The sequence below is a fragment of the Lepisosteus platostomus genome, chromosome 2 (genome assembly GCF_059453375.1).
Source record: "Lepisosteus platostomus isolate fLepPlt1 chromosome 2, fLepPlt1.hap1, whole genome shotgun sequence".
In the NCBI taxonomy this organism is placed as follows: domain Eukaryota; kingdom Metazoa; phylum Chordata; class Actinopteri; order Semionotiformes; family Lepisosteidae; genus Lepisosteus; species Lepisosteus platostomus.
Genome location: NC_142612.1, coordinates 31,585,811 through 31,609,133, shown reverse-complemented (window position 1 = coordinate 31,609,133; position 23,323 = coordinate 31,585,811). Strand labels below are relative to the sequence as shown.

At 41.1% G+C, this 23,323-nt stretch overlaps 3 protein-coding genes across 23 annotated transcripts in view; 1 reads left to right on the top strand and 2 right to left on the bottom strand.

The window, feature by feature from the left end:
- Nucleotides 1-23,323, top strand: part of caska (calcium/calmodulin-dependent serine protein kinase a) — a 259,244-nt gene that overhangs the window by 151,119 nt on the left and 84,802 nt on the right. The gene's annotated exons all lie outside the window — the stretch shown is intronic.
- gpr82 (G protein-coupled receptor 82) lies at nucleotides 1,106-6,837 on the bottom strand. Its single transcript, XM_088605456.1, has 2 exons — nucleotides 6,404-6,837; nucleotides 1,106-4,777 (listed from the first exon to the last, which is right to left on the bottom strand). The coding sequence occupies exon 2, from the start codon at nucleotides 4,771-4,773 to the stop codon at nucleotides 3,601-3,603; it is 1,173 nt and encodes a 390-aa protein (XP_088461582.1). The 5' UTR covers nucleotides 4,774-4,777; nucleotides 6,404-6,837; the 3' UTR covers nucleotides 1,106-3,600.
- Nucleotides 15,834-19,889, bottom strand: LOC148676226 (putative G protein-coupled receptor 82). The gene is made up of 2 exons (XM_088623356.1): nucleotides 19,659-19,889; nucleotides 15,834-16,890 (listed from the first exon to the last, which is right to left on the bottom strand). The coding sequence occupies exons 1-2, from the start codon at nucleotides 19,703-19,705 to the stop codon at nucleotides 15,834-15,836; spliced, it is 1,104 nt and encodes a 367-aa protein (XP_088479482.1). The 5' UTR covers nucleotides 19,706-19,889.

Genomic DNA, 23,323 nt, shown 5'->3' with positions numbered 1-23,323 from the left:
GAACAGGTGTTGCAGATAAAGATCTGTTAGGGCCTGTGACATTTCATGTCGTGGCAGGTTTAAAAATCGTTTGCCAAGTATAATTATTCTTAGGCTCAGCAATGTAAAACTGAAACTCTTATCTGAAATTGACACAGTGCGAGTTACGCAAACACAGCTGGGTCTGCCCAGTTGGTTTCAAGATATGTTGGCCTATTTCACAAGTAAGGGTTTGACTGTACCTATTTTGTATGGGTTAAATGGGGGAAAATGAAATATAGCATGCCAGTATGAATAGTTTAGAGTAATGTGTTGTTAAAGACATTGAGTGGATTACTCATTGTAACCAGTTGTCTGGTGAAGTTAGGACTGCTCCTTAAACTTGGTTCTTGCTGTTATGTTTTATTGCTCAAATAAAATTCAGCTGTGATGTATACAAATTGTAGTGGCTCACATGGGTCTTACATAAATAGCAAAAGTCATACATTTTATTTTAGTATATATAAAATTGTATAGACAATATAAAAATGTATCCTTTAGAATACATATAAATTATATACAGTATACAGACTGGCAAACAGATACCCTACGAGAGCTTAGAATGGATAAGTGGTACGTATCTAGAAGAATCAGTAATTCCCAAAGAAATGTGAAGAATACTAAGCTAAACTTAACTACAGGGTCAAAAGAGTAATTCCACTAATTATCGGAAAACCATCAAAAACACACAGTAAATTTAAACAAAGTAAAGGATTAAGGACATAACACTAGCCAACTTCAAAGTTACAGAGCTGTGTGTATTAGGAAATATTATAGTCCACACAATCTTCATAATGCAGAGCTTTGCAAGTTTGGAAATCCACATGGTTTGTCAGCGGAGAGCTCAGAATACAGGAGAATGGGGGCTCTAGGCAGTCTGTCTATATAAATCAAAACAACACTCAGTGCAATATGACCACAACAGCTACACACCCACTGAATGTCTTTTAAGATCTACTGCGATAGCTAATACCGATCTTTATTGAAGTTTACTTAAATCATAGGTGAATTTAGAGATGAGTGATAGGAGAGGGTCTTCCAAGTATTGCTTATTGGCTCAATGGATGTTTAAGGGAACATCCTGTGATAAAGAAATTTGGCCATAATTCTCTCCTGTTCTATTCTTAATTCTAGTCTGTTTTTTTTCTTTTCGTGGTGCTGCTTTCCTGTCTGATTGATACCCCTGCAGTCTGTTGTGTGCACATGCTCTGGCAAGCTTCATTTTTTCAATCTGAATATACACATTTTATGATTAAGTATGGGACATATTTGTATGTCTAAATGAAGAAGTGAAGAAATTAAATTAATAATCATACATTTTGTGTAGCTTTCTATTTAATGTTACTTTTTCTACTGTTATTGATTTCACTAACTGTTGTTTTACAGTAGTTTTTTTTTCCTTGGATAGGTAATTGTACCTGTTGCTTCTTATTTCCTTAGTATTAATTTTTAATTGTGTGATCATTTGCCCAGTTTCTGTGCAGTGGGTTTGATAGTTTTTCTTTTGTTGCTTTTAAAATTGCCTGCTGCTCTTTGGTTTTCATTTTAATGGTTGATTACAGATTCCAAACACTGTCAAAGCAAGTCTGCTTGTAAGGATGTCCACAGTTCTTTTAAAAGCCTAATTACTCAATAACAAACACCTGACCAATAAGAGACACCTGCCAGCCAATTATCCCAATACATTTTCTCCTTCAGAATGGAAAGGTTCAACACTGTCAATTTAACTTACCCAAGTGGGGTAATTTCTTACTGACAATGAAATGTGTAGGAGTTGTATTTATAAGTTACTGTATTTTTTCTCCTGTGAAAAATGTTTATGATGAAATTGAGTACTGGTAAAAACCCCAATTTATATTCACTGTGCCAATGTTATTGGAGGGCTCCCTCTATGCGTGTACATACTGTATACCTGTAGCTGTTCTGTGCTATGCACTCCTACCATCATAAAGCATGCTATGTTCCTATATTTTTTAAATTGAGAGTCACTTAATGCACGTGCTGGAAAAGCAAGCTAGAAAAAAACGTGGCTTCCAATGGTTTCCATCTGTATCATCAAGAACCAAAGAAACGTGATGTGTTTGCACACAGTCATTAATGTATGTGGTCATAAGGGCTGCTTAAAGCAATTTTTTAGTAGAAAAATATACTGTTACAAATGGGGGGGTTACAAAAAGGCTGAAAATCAGGAATTGCCCGAGAGGTTTAGGCAATAAGTAAAATAAATGTTCTTAACCCACAACTTGTAAGTGAATATACTCAAGCGGGTGGTATAATTGGAGGCATGTGAATTTTGTTTTCTGGCACAGCTTTGGTGAGAGGAGTAATAATTCAGGCACCATTATTATTTACAATAACAAGACACAAACTACAACTAACAAAACATACAACACACAAGTTACTCTAAGGACAGTATTTACAAACAAGGCGTTTCAGAGGCCTAACATTCTGGTCACCCAGAAAACCTCAGACTGCTACTAAGCATTAAACTCATAATGTCTACAGTGGCCACATAAGAGATGAACTGTCTTCTAACAATGCAACTGCAGTTAAATCTCTCTCTGCACCCCGAATTCCACAAAATTAATGGGAGCCTATATCCCTATCCATAAAAATGCACCCTTAGCAGGAAAGATGTTTCTAACTGATGTATCTTTTACCCAGGAAACCCAAGTTCCCAAAAAACACCAAATAGCACGTTCTCTCTAACAAGGTTCAAATACTTTGCTCCAGTCAGGTTTGGTTTGGATGATCATGAAGTAGGGGCTCTCGCCTGGCGCAAGTTTAGAGTCCCAACTGCTCCAGACTCTTGTCTCTCCTCTCCTTCTTCCCTGCTTCTCCTTGTTTCTTTCTCTCCTCTGTCTGTAATCTTATTGTGTGTCCTGCTCCTTGACAATGATTAACCCACAGCTTGCCTAGGTATACTAAGGTACACTTCACAATTGTTTCTGCTCCAGGGACCCCTCAGACCTCAGCCACCATCCTCTCTGCTTTGAAGTTAGAAGTGTTTAATCTGCCAAGTGTCGCAAACCTATCTAATCTAAAATCTAAGAGACACTTCTCGGGTACCTAAAGCTTACCTCAGTTATTTATTTAATTTCAGAATGGTAAAATAGTTAAATGTATTTTACTTGTACAGTATGTACATTTGACAGGTATTTTATTATAGTGGTAAAAGGGTTCTAGACTAGTAGTATTTGGATGGTTGTGGGTTCTAATCGTGGGTGGGACAGGATTGGGTGGTGTTGAGCTCTTGAGCAAGGCCCTTCACTCAGATTGCTCCAGTGAAACTCCAACCTGAATGAATGAATAAACATGCAAATCACTTTGGATTACAATTGGTCAGTTTTTCCACAGACTCTCGCCTCTCTAGGCCAGTTCTGTAGACCTCTAATCATTGTTGAGATGTCAAGTGATCTGAACTTGTCTAACAGTATCTAATGTTTCAGTCTTGACAGTGAAATGCAATTTTAAGCAAGGTAGAGTGAAAAGAGACATGTTAAGGAAACATTAACATAAGTATTTTTTGTAGTTTGCCCTTGGCGTATCCTTAAATTGAGGAAGCGAAATGCGTCCATCTGCTCAGTTAATGAACTTATCAACTGTTAAAAATAAAGCCTCATCCTGTGGAGCCTCTTCCCATCTGACGAATTGTTTCTCAGGCACGTTGGTGTGTTTTGTGTGGGAGATATTGACGTCCCAATCCTTGCTCGAGCCTGAAGACTGGCTGCTGTGCTTGGCCGAGCTGCATTTCAGGAGGCTCTTGCAATGCCTCCGGAATGTGTTGTCCAGGAAGAAGTACATGAGGGGGTCTGTGCTGCACCTGAGAGCAGCGAGGCACAGCAGGAAGTTCTTCACTTCCACCAGCAGAGAAAGTCTGTCGCAGACTGGCGGGTGGACCAGCTTGATGAACACAGCTTTGTAGATGTGGTGCGGCAGCAGGCAGACAGCCAGCACCACCTGAATGACCAGAATGTTTCGGAACACTCGGCTATAGATGCGACTCTTCCCTGGAATGGCAGAGCTTTTCTGGATATTGTAAAGGTGCTTCGTTACGGACACGTAGGAGAACAGGACCAACAAGAAGCAGAACGAGAAGACGGCGATGGCGATGGTGCTGGAGATCTGTGAGGCCTCTCCTCCTATTTCCACACTTTGGCCATAGCAAGCTTCCTCTCCCCCAACTTCACTGAAGGAGTAGTACAGCACAACAGGAACAATGGCACCGATCACAAAGGTCCAGATGCCAAGGCACAGCATTTTGGCAAAACTCAACTCCCGGAACCTTTTGAGAAGGCTGGAGTGGATATGCGCCAGATGACACTGGTCCCTGTGCTCATTGGGCTTCATCAGGATAGCATAGCGGCTCAGTGCAATCCAGCTCAATATGAACATGCCCATGTAGATGTTAATGTGGAAGACTGGTGTCACCACGGCTGTGATCATCTTGCACACCACTGTGTTAACTTGCCACTTGTATCCCATCATGTAATACATGGACAGGAACAGCATGACCGCACAGAGCAACATGTTGGAGATGGCTAGATTTGTCAGGTAGAAGTGGGTCGGGGTTTTGGTTGTCATTTTCTTCACAACTATCTGGAGAGAGAGGGCATTTCCAGGCAGCCCAGTGATGAACATCAGGAAATACAGAAGAGGTAGGATGGATCTGGTGCCGTGAGATGGACAGAGGCAAGAAATGTTTGACCAGCAAACATTGCCCTTTCCAGCTGCATCATGGGATACATTTGCCATAGGTCTGGAAGTGAATCAGTTACAGTCTGGTCAGTATCTTTGAAGTTTACTTTCTTAATCCACATTACACACTCACTCATTTCTTTAATATGTGTTATTTTTGTGGTCTTCTATTTGAAAAGCTAATAAAATGGAAGTACGCTTTTCTCTACCCACACGTTATTTCCATTACAGTGTATAGCTTGCCACCTGAAATAATAACATTTATAATGCTTTTAATACAGTATATTTAATTTAAATCTTCAAACACAAATCTACAAAAGACATATCAAGAGCACAAAACAGCCAAATGAACACAAAGCAGTCAAAGGATGTTGTTTTGAAACGGCATAGTTTTTAAAATTTATGCGGATGGTGTTTAGATTGTGTTAAGATGAGATATAAATATATTTGCATTCTAGTTCTGAGTCTTTAGTAGACAGGGAACCTCCTTTATTTGTGTTGCTTCTTAGCATATGGCTGTTCTGTACAGATAAAAGAAATTGCATTCCCCTGAAGGGCTGGTGGTTTTATTTCTAGAACGGGAATACACAGATCCTGATCAAAGTCCAGAATCCAGCAAGTGGACCCGAGATGCCACATTTTCCTATCACAGTATTTTTGCTTTTAAAACCATAACAATACAGATTAGGTGCAACCTTATCATTTTTCTTCGTCTGTACAGTACTTTTAAATTTGCCATGCTGCCATATTCTTAGAAATTTACATTTTTTCAGCTGTTGGTTTTATGAAACCAGATTCAGATTGATGTCTTGATTGTTTTCTGTGGCAAGATCTTATTAAAACTTTAAACTGAAGTGTTTACTTCACAAATGTTTATATCGGATCAGTGAAGGACTTCTTTCTTACTTGTTAGTTTCTTTAAAAACATAATTCTCCATGTTCACCTGAGTGTATGTTTATATGCAGTTCAGATGAGTATGCGTCTTAATCTGTACTCTACCATTAATAAAGCACTTCATCAGCAGGTTAGTTTGAAAACATTTTGGGATTAAATGATTTTTTAAAAGAAAAAATGATTCAAATATTGCTATATTTGGAAAAAAAACTTATGCATAGTTAATAGACTACTGTACTGTATGTACAAAGTATCTAAAGAATCTCAAATGCACAAATTGTAGTTCTGTAGTGAAGCGGAGAATTAGCTGCTAATATTAGATATAAATGTTGTGTTGAAATGTAGTGGTGGTTGATTTACAGGTAGGCTGTAAAACCCTCGAGATGCATGATAAGAGCAGTAGCTCCTGAGAATTTAGATTAATAGTATGTTGGGTTTGGCTTTTTATCTATGTTTAAAATATATATAATTGTCATGCAGATAAATTGAGACAGTAGATAAGTTAATTAAATGGCTTAGTTTACCTAACTGTTGCCATAAATATGATAAAACTTGCTAGCTGGATTTCTGACTCACCTCCTTGTAACTTGGTCCCTTTACTGTGTTCATTTCCAGGACCATTTACTTGCACGCGATAATTTGCACGTTTTGTTTTAAAGAGATAACTTTTCCCTTTCACACCCAGTACTGTGATCTTTTGTAAAACACGATACTTGGAGTACGTAAAGCTTTTTTTTGGTAGATTATTGCTCATTACTGCAGGATTTATAACCAAAGAAAAACAATCCTTACCACTGGTGTTTTCAGTAAATAAAAATCCTTTTGTCAGGAGCAGCTGAATTAAAAATTCGTGGTTTTCTGTTTCTCTGGTTGAAGCATAATGTTGAGAGAGTGTTCCTGGTTATACAGAAGAAGAGGAAGTTTGTTTTAACACCTTTAAAAGCAGTATCACTGCCCTCCTCAGTCCATTGTCTGTAGCTTTGTTAAGCCTAACATCTTCCAGGGGAAGGTTTTCTATACTCTATATTTCTATACTTATTTTCTGACAATAGTTTCTTCTGGCAAATCGGCCTACTGATTTTTTCTGGACATTTTAAAAATCAAAGGTTTTTTTTAAAAAAAAGCAATTAAAAAGTCTTTCTTCAGAAAAGAAGTAAATGTCATGTTGTAAAATGATTTTGCAGCATGAAATGTTTAACTTGCCTAGAAGAGACAGTGTATACTAAGTGTTTAGTGGTCCCAGGTCAGCCTCTAGTGGTAAGTAAGGCACATTACAGGGAGCAAGCAGATTAAGTGTCAGTGAATATCCTCACCCTCTTTATCTGATTAGTACTGTCCCGATTTAGATTAACCACAGTTACATCTTTGTGTGTAACTATCCAAATAATATATAGCAAGCAAATGTTAGATATTACTTGGTTTATTCGGTGTTAGAGGAAATTGACTAAATCCGTTTGTCATCTTTGATTCCACTGTTCTTAAGTTTTGATCACTTTATTGGCCATATACAATTTCTTGTATTAGGAATTTGTCTTTTTTGCATACCCCAACTTCATGAGACACACAGACAGGGAGAGGAGCTTGGGGTCAGAGCGCAGGGTCGGCCATCTACACGGCGCCCCTGGAGCAGTTGGGGTTAAGGGCCTTGCTCAGGGGCCCAACGGAGTAGGATTTCTCTGCTGGCCACGGAACACGAACCCGGCAACCTTCCAGCCACAGGCGCAGATCCTTAGCCACAGAGCCACCGCATCTCATCCTGATAAATGATCTCATAATAGCAGCCTTTTTGAAAATATAACTGTGTTAGTCCAATAAATATTGCAGTGTTTGTATTGAAACACAACAGGCCTGGAAAGCATGGGGAGTCTGGTAGCTGAGCGACAGGGTCTTATTCCCCTTAGGGGTCCTGTCTGAAGCCCTAGGTTCTCTCTCCGACTCAGTGTGCTCCCCTGAGCAAGCGAATTAAAGGCTTTAAAGCTGTGCTCTGTGGGGAGGGGTGGTTGTGGAACAGCGTTGCTGTAATCGGCTCTGTGGCACAGCTGTTGGTAAACAGAATCACCCCCGGGTTCTGTGCCTCTTTTGGGGAGAGGCGTCAGCTGAAGGACATCACGGCGGTGGAGCAAGAGCGGACAATAGTCACGACTGCCGAAGGGGGAAATGTCAACCTTTTAGCTTTTCCGTTGGTTGTCAATCTCTGCTTGTACTTCAGCTTTTCTGGGTTCACGAAATGAATATGCTTTCTTCTCTCCATGCAGTATTAAACGGAAGTCCAGTCCTAATCTGGTTCACTTCCTCTTTCCTGTGGGTAGACTCCCACGCGCGCATCATCGTTTGCACCCCCATCTACCCCCTTGTTCTCCTGGCCCGGCGGGCTACGCCAGCTGAGCAAGACACGTAAATTGTGCTTCAGTCAGGGTTTGGACCAAACACACGAATAGGAAACAAGGCATCCACATTGCAATAAATGATTTTTTTAATGGATGTGCAAAATAGCTTTAATTGAGAAATAACCTCAAATGAAGATTTCAAGCGGGTTTGCAACAGCAGATACAGGATAAGAACAAGGAAAGTTGAATTCCTTATCAAGTACTGTAGAAAGAAGAAAAACGTTTTTGGATGTTGAGTCTTTAGGGAATGGGTCGACTCACCCCTGGGAACCATCTGTCACGATTGTAAACGTGCTAATTCAAACACGAGAAGATCCTTACAGTCACCATAAATGAGAGATGAACTGAGTCTGTTCAGGTTTTACAGTACAAACCTTTAATGAGCTGTTCACAAGAGTTCAGTTTTATGTAGCCATTTGATTTTTACACATTAGTCCTAATATGGGGATTTTTTTGTCAACTCAGTAGGGTGTCACATAGATGCCAGTTTCCACTCAAACTATAACTTGTCATTTTAGGGAATTTAAGCTAATTTAAAATGTAATCCAAGTATTGTTAATTGCCGTATTTAAACGCCTAACAGTTTGCCAATCGGGAATCTAGGATTTCTGTTTAATCCTTCTTTAATTTTTGGTGGTGCAAATTAATTTTAGTAGCACTGAATTTAGTTTATTGTAGTGCAGTACAGGTTGGTGCAATAGACCCTGACCAAGTTAACAATGCTATCCATGTTACTGCATGGATTCTGAGGATGAGGTTTCTGTTAGCATTGTCTCTGCAGTTTAATTTTACTAGAAAAATAATGGGGCAGCAATTTGCAGTCTATATGGTTAATTCACATTTCCTTACAGTAGAAGGAATCACTAACTGATGTTAAAGCTTTGTGAAACCACAGAAACACTCATGTATAGTCCCTTTCTCTGTGTCTACGATCTATGGCCTTTACAGTTTGCTTCTACAAACACCAGGTTGTATACCTTTTTAGTAGATTATTTTCCCCTGGCATTGTTCCTTTCGTTTTCTTAATCAGTAGTTATCATTTTCTCTCAGAAACCATATACATCTTTACAGCAGCCAGACATTTTCCCACAAAACATTTGCCACACAAAGAAGAAATGGAAATTGAGTTTATTTTCTGTCAATGGCATTAATGAGCACACTGAAATCACACATTCTTGTAACTTGTAGCCCATAGTCCTTCTGTAGCCTCTCTGTATGGCTTATACCATGACAAAGTAAGGTCATCAAAACAGCTTCTGTGCACAGGGCCCTCCTGGGTATTTGAGCTTTTGTTTACAAATTATGTAAAAGAACATTTGAATTTAAGCAATACTTTATCTAAATCCATCCATCATTCCATACATTTTCTAACTACATTATCCAATACAGGGCTGTGGAGCAGCCAGAGCCTATCCTGGTAAGCAATGGGCACAAAGCAGGATAAGCCCTGAAAGGGACACCAGTCCATCTCAGGGCACACATGTACCCAAGGCCAGTTTTCCCAGACACCAGTGTACCTACCAGAATGTCTTTGGTAAGCCACATGAACACAGGTAGAGCACTCTCTGCAGATATCTCCCCATAAACTGGACCCAGGGCCCCAGCGCTGCTAGGTAGCACTGCTAACCACAGTACCACTATGCTGCCTATACCTTCCCTAATTGATTGTAATAAATGTGGGCAGGTTCCTTCTTTACATCATTAAAGTTCACTCTTAAAGAAATAAATTCGAAAGTCATTGAAGGCAGGTAAATTGTTACTGTCTTTGGTAGGTGCAGCACGTGCATTATCTTGTGATGGGTTGTTGAGCTGGTTTCTCCACTTACAGAATGGTGTCCCTTTAAACTGTAAACTGTTAGAATAATGACCTTTTCTTATCTTGTGTTGTGCTCTCACAAAAAGTACGTTTATTCTGGTCTTTAAATATTTCTGATTCTGTTTAATAAGCATAAGACAGCATTCATTTTGAACATTTTAGTCAATCTTCAGATAATTCCCTGGCTCTGTGTGACGGAAGAAAAATCAATTGAAGTTTTTTCTTTTTTTGCATTTGAGTTTAACACATAAACTAAACTTTAAATCATATGCAGTTCCAAAGTCAATGTGATCAAAGGCAACAGTCTTCAAAACTTCAAGTGTGAACCACTGTTGTAGCAGTGGATGTAGCCGTGATACTTATGGTACTGTTACTTAATTTTTTTTCGAACTGTGTAATGCATTACTTATATGACAGGTCTTCAAAACTGAAGTTGGAGGACATGCTGTGCGTGAATCAATACCACACATTGCTGCAGTGGTAGCCTAATTTAACTTGTTAGTGTTGCTCCAGTCGTACTGGTTTAGAGGGCTTCTTGTGCTCTGCAACTACTATTGAAGTAAAATGATAAAGCTATTTGTTATATTCTAACAAATGGATGGTATATAAATTCGGTTATGTTTTGATAATTTAAGGATATTTTCTTTGTTGAAAATGTTAGTGCAAGTAGCAAGTTGTAAACCCTATTCACAAATCGATTTGTATCTTGGTAAAGTGTTTATCATTTAGCTCCACAGTGCATTTAAAGGTATGAAACTCCTTTAGGCAAAGCTGTTTGTCATTAATCATACCCTCTGAGCACTGGTGCACAAAAGGCAGAGCACCTCTAGGGGGAGGTTAGGATTGGACAGCCAGGGCAGTATTGACTTCCCAGCAAAAGGGCAGCTCCTCTGACTTGTGGATGCCTGGGCGTTTGCTGTGACATCATGAGAGATGCACCAGTCAGCAGTCTCTCTCCTCTCAGGCCTGGTGCAGCTTGAGCAGTTCTGCATGGGTCCTGTCGGAGCGGGATGCCCACATCTCCTGCCCCCACACTCCCTTCTGAAGCAGCACAGTAGACGTGTATTAATCTGTTGGCCGTTATGTAACGGAAGCTATTGGTGGAATACATTTTTTGTTTGCGTCTTCATCACTTTTAAAGGATTTCACTCTGGCACACTCGGCAGTCAATGCTCATGTGTTTCAGCAGAGGTGGATGGCTTCACTGAGGAGGTGGAACAAAGATGCTGAAGAAAGAGGATTTTCATCAGCAAACGAAATTTCATTGAGACTCTTAAAGGATTGTGATGTGTTAAATGAGCACTTGGTTTAAGCTACAGTATGACAATTATTTGTTTAGCTTTTCATCAGAGTAATAAATAGATTGTTCTGTTTTTAAAACCAAAGTGTTTTGCTTCGCCAGAATTAATGACATAGAATTTAAGTAGCTATCATTTTCTTTTAGTTTGTTTTTGAAGTATAGTTAGTGGATGTGTATCACTAAAATTCCAGTTAGTAATGTATGCTTTTCTCTTTTCTTAAATCTAGTTATTCATTTTCTTGAGGTTATGTGACCAAGGGAGTCCTGAATTGCAAGCTAAAGCACTGGAGTAAGATTCAGTTTAGTGGTGACCTACAATTATCTTCAGAACACAGATGGCAAGTCGCACCACTGTATTTATATGCACTCCGTTCAGTTGTATACTGATACGGAAGAAATCCATCCATTTTCTTCCTGCTTCATCCAGTTCAGGGTCTCGGGGGGAGCTGGAGCCTATCCCGGCGAGCAGTGGGAGCAAGACAGGGAAATGCCGGAACCTGGGACCCTCACACCAAGAGGCAGCAATGTTAACCACTGCACTGCCATGCACCCCAAGTATATACGCGTTTGTGAAAAATCAAACTTAAAGGAGGGTTGTTTGGTACTTTAAGTCCTATAGTTTGAAAGCGGCGGTGGTTGTTGAATTCTGTTAGTGTATTCTTCCAGAAGTACTTTACACAGCTGTCCAAATAGCATTTATTTCTGCTGTGTTAATGCCTCTGGGATTCTGTCACTGTCCTTTACTGTAAAGGCTTCTTGTGTTTTCCTTAGTCACTGGCATACTGGTAGGACTTGCAGTTTGCCCATTGTTGATCATGAGTACCACAGAGATTACATGCTTAAACATATTAAAAACTATGTGCAGAACAAAATGTTATTTTCAGAATGAACAGTGGAACTCTCCAGACCAGACCAGTGGAGAAAAATGGAAACTACAAGGGAATGCATTTAAAACAAAAAACAGACCACCCAGTCATGCTGTTGCAGCTAATCCTCTGTCTTTCAAGAAACTGCTGGATAAGACCTTGGGATTTATCAATGACGAACTACCAAACCGGTTCGAAGACCAAAATGACTTCCTCTTGTTTGTAACCTTTTTTTTCTGGAAAAATAATGTTTCGGCACACCTTCCTACCTTTCATTGCACCATTGTTGCATGTCATTAATGCCCTTTTGGAGATTGAAAGTCCTATTTGACAAATAACCAAGAATTTTAGTTTATTAATGTGAAACAGGTTTGCATTTTTGTAGATAGGGTGGAATTTGTCTTTCTCCAGAAGCAGCATCCTGCCTGTTTTGTGGTCAAAAATGTGAAACCGAGAGGTTTCAAATGCTTAATGGAGTACTTCTGTACAGTAGGTGGAGTTTTTAAGTCTTGCTGTTCAACTATCTGCGGCTTCTCACAGTTTTGACATTTTGACTTTTAATCACATTTGGGTAGAAACATGAGTTAAATGGACCCATTTTTGGGTTTCCTCAGCGGGAATGACTCTGAATTTACCTTTAATGATGGATATTTGTAAGCAGTTAAGCTATTTTCAGGCTGGGTCTACTGCTAGTGCTACAGTATATGTGTAGTATATACTGTATATAGATAAGATCAAAACATGCACATTTCCCCAGTGCAACATCCATCTTCAAACCCTTTCATCCAATGCAAGGTCACAGAGGAGCCAGAGCCTATCCTGGCAAGCAGCAAGCACAAGACAGAATATACTCTGGACAGGACACTAGTCGTCACTGGGAACATATGGACATACTCTTAACAGGGCCAGTTATTCCAGAAGCAAATTAACCTACACGTTTGTCTTTTGACCGTGGGAGTAAACCAGAGGAATGTACAAACTCCACTCAGATATCGCCCCATGAATTGAACGCAAGGCCCTAGTGCTGCAAAGCAGCAATGCTAATGACTGTGCCAGTGCACTTCCCTAGTATCATGTGTTTTCTCAAGAGAACATAGAGGCCACTTGACTTCCTACAATCAGGCCATGCAAAACAAACAGTGCCTTGCAAACGTATTTTTCCCTTTCAAAGTTGTCCTGTTTTGTTGAATTACAAATGTATGTAATGCATGTTTTCAGTTTGAGCATTCACATTTTAATTAAAAATATTCAGTATGTTGTTTATCCAAATGGGACATCATGGCAGGAGCAGAATACTTTTACAAAGTGTGGCTTGTCTGGGGGATCTCTGACTCCCACAGACTTTGTATTGCAACCTGGTTTCTTGAGAAGACCTGCTTTCACTCCTTCAGCTTGGCAGTGGTGAGAGACTGATGGGAGGAGCTGGAGCACACCCTGAGGCGGCTTGAGTCTGCTTTGTTATGAAGCGAGTTTTGAGATTTCTTTTATAATTGATTACAGGCAGCACTGTCCGAACAGTAAACACTCGTATCATGCAACACACTCGTTGTCGGGGAGTTTGTATTATTTTTTTCATTGTCTTTGCCATGAGCATAAATAATAGCAGGATGCACAACTACAGCCTCCACTTAGAGTCCTCTAGGTGCTGCAGCCTAACCTTCATGCATATCGGACAGACAGACAGTTTTTTATACAGGTGTATTCAGAGCAATTGAAATAACCAGGGCAAAAAGCACTGTAGCAAATCAGTGCTAATAGAAGCAGTTCTAATTGAGACATTACTTGAGACATTACATTATTCTCTTTTTCAAAAATACACCAAATAGTCCCTCTATGAAATTGATCTAGCCTTGCAATGCCCATACCAGAAAACCTGTGGTGTGGTGTTCAAATGGTGGCGCTCAGTTTGAAAAGAAATAGGAAGGAAAGTGGAACCAGGCAGCTTCAATCAGGCTTGTGGAAGAATTTTGGGAAGCCTTCATCCAGCAGTGGAGTGAAAGAGGCTGAGAAGCTGGTGGTGATAATACACGATGGTGTTAGGAACCCTAGTCTGGGGAGTTAGACAAGGAAATAGTTTGTTTCCTTAAGCTAGTAGCAGTGTAGAAAATATTGGTGGATGTGCCTCAAGCCTAACAGCGGTTTCTTTGTGGGAGGGCTGGCTCAAAAATCTGTACATTTCTTTTCATTAACTTTTCATTTACGTGTAAAAAGCCATATGCAGTATACTATGTAAACTCTTGTAAAGCAGAGTCCTCATTGCCATGACATTTACCTAGAGTTCTCTTAAAAATGCCAAACAGCTAGCTGTTAGAATTTTTTCTACAGGAAGCACGGGTGTTTAGATCAAAGTCAGAGATGTATACTGTATTGTTTTTGTATTTGAGGGGGAAAAAAATTCTAATTCTAAAAGATATTTCATAACCTGATGCTTTCAATTTTGTTGTACAGTTGAGCCCTTAATAATGATAATAATAAGGTATGTGTCTGAATTCCCTCAGATACTGAAGTTCCAGCCGCAACTCGCATTGCAATCTGGTAAATCAACAATGAATACTAGGGAGGTTTTGAAACATATCAGGGCTGAATCGGTAGAGAGACAGATCAGAAGAAGGTTAATTTTCCCCTTTACGTTTAGTGAAGTCGGTCATGGAATGTGCATCGTACTACCCAGAGTGCTCCTCTTCAAAACTGAGCAGGCAGGTGTGGAGAAAACTGGGTAGTGATGCCACTGTGAAGTCACCAGTGACCAGTGATCTCTCTCTGAAATGGGATTGATGTTCAGGCTAGAGATCAATGTTATCCTAGATCCCTGTACGAGCCTGGCTTCTACCAGCCCTTCTGGCAAGGAAGAAACCATTACTGCAAAAAAAGGACAAGATTGTTGTGAGGAGACATACTACAGACGTGGCAGATTTTGTATTTGGATGAGATGAGTTTTGGCTTGAATTCAAAAGAATACTTACAGCAAGACCTGCTTGCAGTTCATCAAGAATCTTCCAGAGCTTTGCCAAGGAGAATGGGCAGAAAATTCTGTCATTCCACTGTTAAAATGTGGAGTCCCATCCACAATGACTGAGAGCAAAAGTGTTTCTCCCAAATACTGACTGTTTACTTGTGCAGTCAGTGAATTTCACTTTGTGCATCTTCTTTATAGGCTTTACCCACATTCAGCTTCCTTCTCATGTAACTGTTTTCAATTTGATCATTACGGTTTGATCACTTCATAAATCATCAAAATGTCATTGTTTTGGGAGGGAATGAGTGTTGCAAAGCTTTGTGTATATTAAATGTGATTGTAAAAGATGTATTTTTTTGAAGCAGTAACACCTATTTTATCTTCATTGCAAAACAGAAAAAAGTTTTTTTTTCTCTTAAGCAATTCAGTTCACTTTTAGTTTTTCTTTTTTATTTTACAAACTCCCACATTTTATGAACAAGGAGAGACTTTTTGTCGCCAAGAGTCCAATTTGAAACTGCGGAAAAAGGCATTTCAGACGTGTTCCCCTGGGGGCAGAACTCTCCTTCACAAGTGTCTGAGGCACAGGTGTTGATTTATTTCGGTCCCAACCCTCTGCTGGGCTTAGTCCTTCAGGAAAGGGTTGTACGGTTTCATTTCCACTTAGCACGCAAACAGACATCCTCCCAATTCCCTGAGTTAATGAAGAAGCCCTGTCAAGTACAGGGCTTTGAGAGAACTACCACAAAGTGCTGATGGCTAGGTGCACAACGCCAAGCACAAAAAAGAGCACGCATAAACATGGCAGTGTCAGGTAGCCTGGCCGCTGACAGACATTCTTGTTGGAGATACGTGATACCTCAGCTAAAGTTGTGTTGCTGTGAGGGGTGGCCTTTTTTAAGGTTGTTGTCCCCAATCTGGTTGGTGCCCCCTGGAGTCCCAGCCCTCCCCCGGGGGCGCGTCGAGGATGGCTGACAGGCTGATGTTGGCATGCGTGACGGTGTGGCCGGCGTCGGTGCAACTGTTGGCGGCCCGGCTGTGCGTCTCGGCCCGGGCCCTGCAGCAGCGGGAGCGGAGGGTGAGGTGGAGCAGGGGGTGCAGGCAGCAGCTGAGCGCCGCCAGCAGGATGGTGCCGTTCTTCACCTTGTACTGCGTCTCCTGCCAGCGGCAGTCACCCCTGTCCGAGGTCAGCAGCAGGATCCGCTCCAAGTGGTAGGGGAGGAAGCAGGCCACGAACAGCACCACCGACGCCAGGATCTTCCTGCGCACCTTCAGGCTGCCCCGCTGGCCCCTGCCCACCAGGCTGCTCCTCTGGATGAGGTGCAGGTGGTAAACCAGCAGGGCATAAAATGCCAGCATGAGCACGAGGATAAGGAAGAACACCGTCACCCCTATCACGTGCGTGATGTTGTACCTGTGCCGGTTGGCGTTGACGATGTGGTCGAAGCAGTTGGCGGCCACCGTCTTGTTTTTGGCGATGTTGCGGGAGATGGTGCCAATGATGACCACGATCGCCGCCACCCACGTGAAAACGCAGAGCAGGCGGCAGACCCGAGCTCTTTTGAAAGCCCTCAGCAGGGGCAGCTTGGGCCGGACCACGCTGACGTAGCGGTTGACACTCGTCCAGAGGAGGAAGAGCATGTTGCAGTACAGGTTGATGTAGAAGAGGGAGATGGTGGTGAACTTGGCCAGGGTGCACATGGAGGATTCCTGAGCCCACTGGGCGCTGTGCCGGTAGTAAGCCACCCGGAACGGAAGGCTGCAGCACAGCATGAGGTCTGAGGCAACGATGTTCACGACGAAGGTCACCGTCGTCGTTTTCTCTGCTCTCCACAGGTCGTACAGGGCCAGACCGTTGGTGAGAAACCCCACAATGGCTAGTGTCAGGTACACATAGGCAATGGCTTCATACGGAATTATTTGAGGACAGAGTCTGCAAATGCTTTCTGGGATGCTGAAAGAGCAGAGGAAAAATAAAAGCCATTTTAACACTCCCGAGGCAATACTATCTACAGTACTCCAGTATGCAGCACTACCTGTGCAGGGATTCATTGAAAAGTTAATTGCGATTACCCATGATTACCACAATATGAAAAATGAATCTGTTATTATTTTTCAATTTACTTTTTTTGCATACTGCATTTGTTCCTGTTAATTTCTCCTTAATTTAAATAGATTTATTTGTGTTCATTGCACAGAATTTATTATATGATCCCAATAAATTAAGCTTGGTTTGACGCGTAGTACTGCTCTGCTCTGAGGGGTGTAGCTGTTGGTATGTAATTGAATCTCCATGTATCTGGACCTGGAGGGACGCTGTGTCCATGTGCAGGTTGTATACTGTAGGTCTCTTTGAAACAGCAGCATGTGAAGAGCTGGGAGAAGCTGTTAAACTGGTTGACTGGTCAAGACCAATAACCCCCTGGTTCAGCTTGTTAAGGGTTAAGTTGGAATGCAGATCTGCAAATGTCCCTGGCACTTGGACCAGGACTGGACAGCCCTGTTGCGGGATTACTGTTGTACTGTCTTTTCCTCCAGTTAGAGTGCTTCCCTCACTGTATGTGGACATCAATTTCAAAGACTATTTCTGGATGAAGATTCCCGCTCTGGATGGGGGCTTTTCAGAAGGGTTGAGTGTGGCACTATGTCACGTTTTGCTGGAACTGAGCTCGTTAAGACTGATTGCTGGGCGCAAGTCCAGCCTCATTCTGCTTCCGTTGTGTGCTCTGTCTGGCAGTTCTTTGCCAGGAAATATCGTATGTGCTGAGTTGTTGTCTTGTGCAGTGTACTGCTACCTACAAGCCCCTGACACACAGGATGTTCTCATGTTTGGTTTCCTTATTGAACTGTAAGTGTAACTTTCATAAAGGTCTTACATCGAACCACAAGTTCCTTTTATCTGCTTTTCTCATCTCACAGTTAAAAGAGGGAGTGTTGAAGGAGTCTGTGTGGGTTTTGAGATATCAGATAAGTTGCCCCTGCTAGTTTTTTATGGAAAAAATGCTAATTTTCTTGATTGTTTGGCTTCAGTGTATTTCTGATACCCTTGTAAGATATACTGTATAACCCCATCAATCCCTGATCCTCTTGCAAGGGTTTTTAACAGGGATTTATCTTGTATTTATTTAGCTTGTATTTTCAGTCTCCTGAAATAGCAGTTTTCCCAAGATCTGAGAAACTTGTGAAAAGTAATCCCAGGTGGTCTGTGTTTTGCCACATTTTGCCAAAATCCACTTGGAGCAGAAATTGATGCACTGGAACCCAAAAAACATAATCTAGTCTTGTCTAAAATATAGCAAGAAGATTCGTTTCCCAAAGGAGGGGTTTTGTTTTTGTATTTTTTAAATTGTTCTTTTGCTTAATGGAATGAAAGGTACTTTTTAGAAGTCTCTAAACTGAACTGAAAGTTTGAGAACCAAAACCAGTTTTCTGAGGCTTTAAAAATACCTCACTGGATTCTTTAGCATTTTTTTTGGAGAAGTGTTTGTGTTCAGGAATGCAGAAAGAAGGTTCCAGGAAATTTGTTTTAAAGAGAATATCCTTTGTCGTTTTGGTTTTGAGCTGGAGACGTCAAATGGACAGGTGAGCTGTAAAGTAGTCCCAGGCAGACCTGATGCATGTAGCCTTTCTGGAGAGGCAGTGACTGCAGCAGCTCACCTGGTGTGCCACCTAGGTGGGTTTGAAGCCTCTGTCAGTTCATCTTCCCCTGTAGGGTCCATGTCTTTTTTTTACTTTGGTATTTTGCAGATTTGTCACCACTGTTTTTCCTTACTATTGGCCATGCTCTAAAGAAGGGGTTTCCAAACCTGTTCCTGAAGCCAAGCCAAGCTCTGGTACACAGTCAAACCCTCAAATGACTTGATCATGGGATTAACTTTTAACTGTTTGTCTATTTCCCGGCTCTTAAACTTGTCGGGAACCTTTTAACTATTCCTGAGTAAAATCCCCAAACTGTCAAGTAAAAGAACTTGCATTCCGTCCCATTGAGCAGCTTTGTAAACTAGATCAAGGCTTCAATTAATGGAGTAACTGGGCTGGAATGAACACCAGCAGATGGACAGTATGGTCCTCTAGGACAGAAGCCTTGTTCTGAGGAATATCAGAGTTTTAACAGTGATTTGCATTTGTTGTGTAACCTATCTATAAGCAGCAGCCATAGTAAATGCAGTGCTTCAGCATCACATTGTCTGTCCTCCTTACACTCCAGCAGGGTCCTGTGCTCTGTCTCCTGCCAGTTGTGTGTTATTCTAGGTAACTGACACTACGGGAACTTCCGTTTTCTTCCATTTGTTAACTTCTGTGATTATCGTTACATTTCCCTTGTTTATTTAAGTTTTGTTTTCCCTGACCAGGTGTTTTGATGCAAGAAGAAGCTCTGGGATTCATTACATTAATTTGATTTACTTGGTTGGCTGTGTCTCTTGTCCATGCTTAAAATGGGAGGTATGAATCTCAGAGCAGCTTCCTGGGTGAGCTGATGTAGTTTTTGATTCTCTGCATTCTTGCGATGTTAGGTTTCGGTAAAAGTGGCCAGTGTATGCAGTGAGCTTTATTTTGTAACGCGTCTCCACAATATTAGATTTCTGCAATCAGCTGCAGAGATCAGCTGAGCATTGTTAAAACCTGCAATTGTATTAAATAGAGCAAACAATGAACGTTAACATGTCATAGAGCTTTAAGTGTATAAAGTATAAAGAAAATAGACCTTAAAAATAAACTTACCTTGTGTTGCTGATGGTATTATTGATAAAACAATCACCAGAATGCATCTTCAAGAAATCTGCATTTCAGTCAGTGTAAAAAATATCAGATCTCGTTAATAATTCCTCTTAGCTTCCCCACTAGTGTGTATCTGCTGTAGTTCAGATTAAATTTGCAAGACGATCTCTCACTAGAGCATGTGACATCCTGTGGTTCTTAATGCACTTCAGGTTGTTTGAAATAAACACCAGTGTAGCCTATATAGGGACATAAAGTTTTCTTTTTTAAATCTGACTTTGTTTAATAAAAACATCCTCCCTCCTTCAAAGATTAAAAAAATCTACTGTTGGTCATGAGTTTAGGGCTTTCAAAGTCAAAGGTGTTTAGTTTTAGACTTTGTGCAAGCTGTTTTTCTTCAGCGAAACCAAAGAGATTTGCAGGTTCCAGCTTTCAAATCAGGTTTCTCTCACTTTTGTTTTGCTCATTTTGTGTCACTTCTTTACAATTTTACAGTTTTGGAAAACACTTTTCTCATCCGCAGGAGTTAAAAAACAAAAATAGGCAAGCGAGTGACTTTGTGGTAGGACAGCGCTGTCAAAACCACTATTTCACCAATTCCTGAAGGTCCTTTATGTAACTGTCTTCTCATGACATCCTGGCCAGCAGAACCACTGTTGTATGCTTTATTTAAGAACTTTATTACTAAAATGTAACGCAAGGCAGAAGCATGCTGATCCTTTTCTTTCTCGTACTGAGAAGTGGGTGGTTTAATGAAGTGGTGGATTTTCTGAGCATCTCTGTACAGGTGCAAGGGGAGATGTCCCAGTCTGTCTCTCCAGTTCCTTTTGCTTGCTTTCCCCCTTTTGTTCCTTTGCATGTAATCATGTTTTTCGGAAGTAAAACAAACTGTGCTATAGCTCTTGGTGTTTGTAGTGTTGTAATGTGAAGAAGAGACCTGCGGTGATTGGCTTGAGGAATTGTACATGGGCAACTCTTTGCCCTGACGTATTTTAGTATCTCAGAAGTACCAGCTATAAGCGCAAAACCTATTCATACACTATGCTGAATGTGACAGCACTGTCCGTTTACTTACAACTGCCTTGTGCTCTAACGATACAGATCACAAGAACCATCACTACCTATTACTCTGCACGCCTGTAGACCAGTGTCGCATATTATCCTTGTGAGGTTCAGAGAGCTACCAAAACAGTAAGAATTATGCGGAATGCATTCCTTTTACTGCATCAGATATCGGATATAGCTTTGAAGCTGATATCACTGCGGCACACTGTACCTGAAAAAGAAACGTTCCAATTGCACACATCAAAGCTGTACAACTCACTAACTCTTCTTATGTGCGTGGTACTGTAAATGTCGAGGCTCTGCAAACCCTAATCCTGGACAGCCACAAAATCTAAAGGATTTCTTTCCAGCTGCGCTGCCTGACTTAATTAGGTCACTCTGTTGCTCAATTAACACAAGTGAAGATGTTATGTGCTCATTAATTTGCCATTTATCCTCCTCATCATTTCTTTGGCTGATGCTTTTATCTCAAGTTTGTTCCCATTTAAGTGGCCGGGTGTTTTACCGAAGGAATTTAAGTGATGCATCATGTTCAAAATATCATCACCTTGGAATTGACCTGCAGCCTTTCTTAAGAAATGCGTGAAGAGCCCCTGACCACTCGATCCTGCTGTCTGCTAGGTCCCGGTGCCTTTCCAGGTTCCCTAGTGCATCTTATCGTTGGGCTGAACATTTGGCAGTCAAGGCTGCTGTCTGCTATGCTTGCCAGCTGTTATAGAGAAAGATGTAAAGGAAAAAAAGAATAGATGGGAAGGTATATAGAAGGATTTTGTTGCGTTTTACTCTTTTGTCCTATCCTCAATTGTTCTGTAATTATCACTTTCCACACTTGATAATTGGCGTCCTTGCTTTCCACTGAATTACTTATTCAACGGCACACGCTAACCTGGCAAAAAAATAGAAGATGCCAAGTGTAGGATGTTTGTAGGTGGGGGAAGATTTCCCTTTGAGCTTGTTGGTATCTCTGTGGGTGGGAGGTGTGCTCAGTGGCCCACTGGTATCTGTGCTGCTGTGTACCTTTCACCTCGGACTGTAGCCACTTCTGCAATAAAAGCCACTAAGGGATTTTTTCTGTGCAGACTTTTCATTCTCCGTGTGGGCATAGCAGAGAAATAATGTATTTTGTTTTTATCATGCATCCCACTGACACTCTTTCAGTTCTGCCTGTACAGCCCAAGATGTGCTGATCTTGTGCTGTGATGAGAACGAAGGGCTGCTCTGCAAGGAACAAGCCAGGGTGAATGAATTGGCCCTTTGCAAATCAGATTTATTCTGCCAGTCAGATTCCTGATAGAACATCACATGCTCGGGTGCGTATAGTTGTTTTATCCAACCACCATAACCTCAGTCATAACAAATGCCGTAGTTACACTGTCTCGCTTTCATTTGCTATTTTTCCCCCGTTTCACAGTGGAGAAAACGGCAAAAAATGTGTCCCTTACATGAGCGCAACTCAGATACAAGAAGCACAATATCTCAAACTGTCTGTGGTTTATCCAGCTGCGCAGCAGGCCAGCTGCACCTGGAAAAGCTCAGTAAGGACACGCGCAAAGAAGATGGGAAAACGTCTCCTCTGTGTTCACCTGTGTCCGTTTCACAGTCCAGCTGACTGTTGGCTTCTCCGAGGCAACCCCCTTCCCATCATGCCTCATGATTGGCCCTGAAAACTGCTCATTACCATTTCCTCCCAACACATGTGTGTTTTGATCTGTGTGACATCTACATCTGATACCGCAGTCTGCAGTCATTCTTTCTTCAGTCAGCACTCCTTTACCTAGATGCGTTTTGCTTCATGACATCTAACCTATCCACTTCATTGCTTTCCTCACTTTTTTTTTCCCCAATTGATTTTTGTAATTTACATTATGTATTGTCTGTTTTGTATGTTCTCGTACCACCTGATAAGCAAATGAATTGCAATCAAATTCACCAAGTACATTTCATCAACAAGGAATTGACTCTTGTGTACATATTGTCAGTTTATTTGAGAATGTTTGGTGTCTTCAGTATACTATGTGTTTGTATATGCTTATGTTAATGCTCATTTGTTTTTTACTAGCCTGACCGACATGGCAGTAACTAAATTTTCCAAAACTCCAAAACCTTTTTCTTCAGAAAGGGATTAACTTAACTGATCCCTGTCTGCCCCTTTGCTCTTCTACCGCGCTCAGAACACTTTATTGTACTCACTTTTCTCCTCATTATTTTTTCTTACTGTAAAGTGCTTTGAGAAACTACTTTTAGGTGCTATATAAAATAACAGTTATAAGTAGCATTATAATTAGGCTTTGAAGAGGAGAAGGTTTTGTAAAGGGACAAGTTAACCTGCTGTTACTCTTGTACTATATTTTCAGGACTGCCATGCCTCAGACATTAAGTGTAATTCTTTCACTTTAAAGTCATTGATAGATGGAATGAGGAGGCCTTAGGACAAATATTCCCAGCATTGCTTGTTTCTCTCTGTAGGATGTGCTGCAGAACAGTCATTTCTCTCTTGTGGAAACACCCCTCAGAAAAAGAGCCTGAGATGCTGGTTCTCAGCTGCCTTCAAGCAAACAGACACCTCTGATAGCTCTGGGAGCTCATGTGCAATAGACACAATC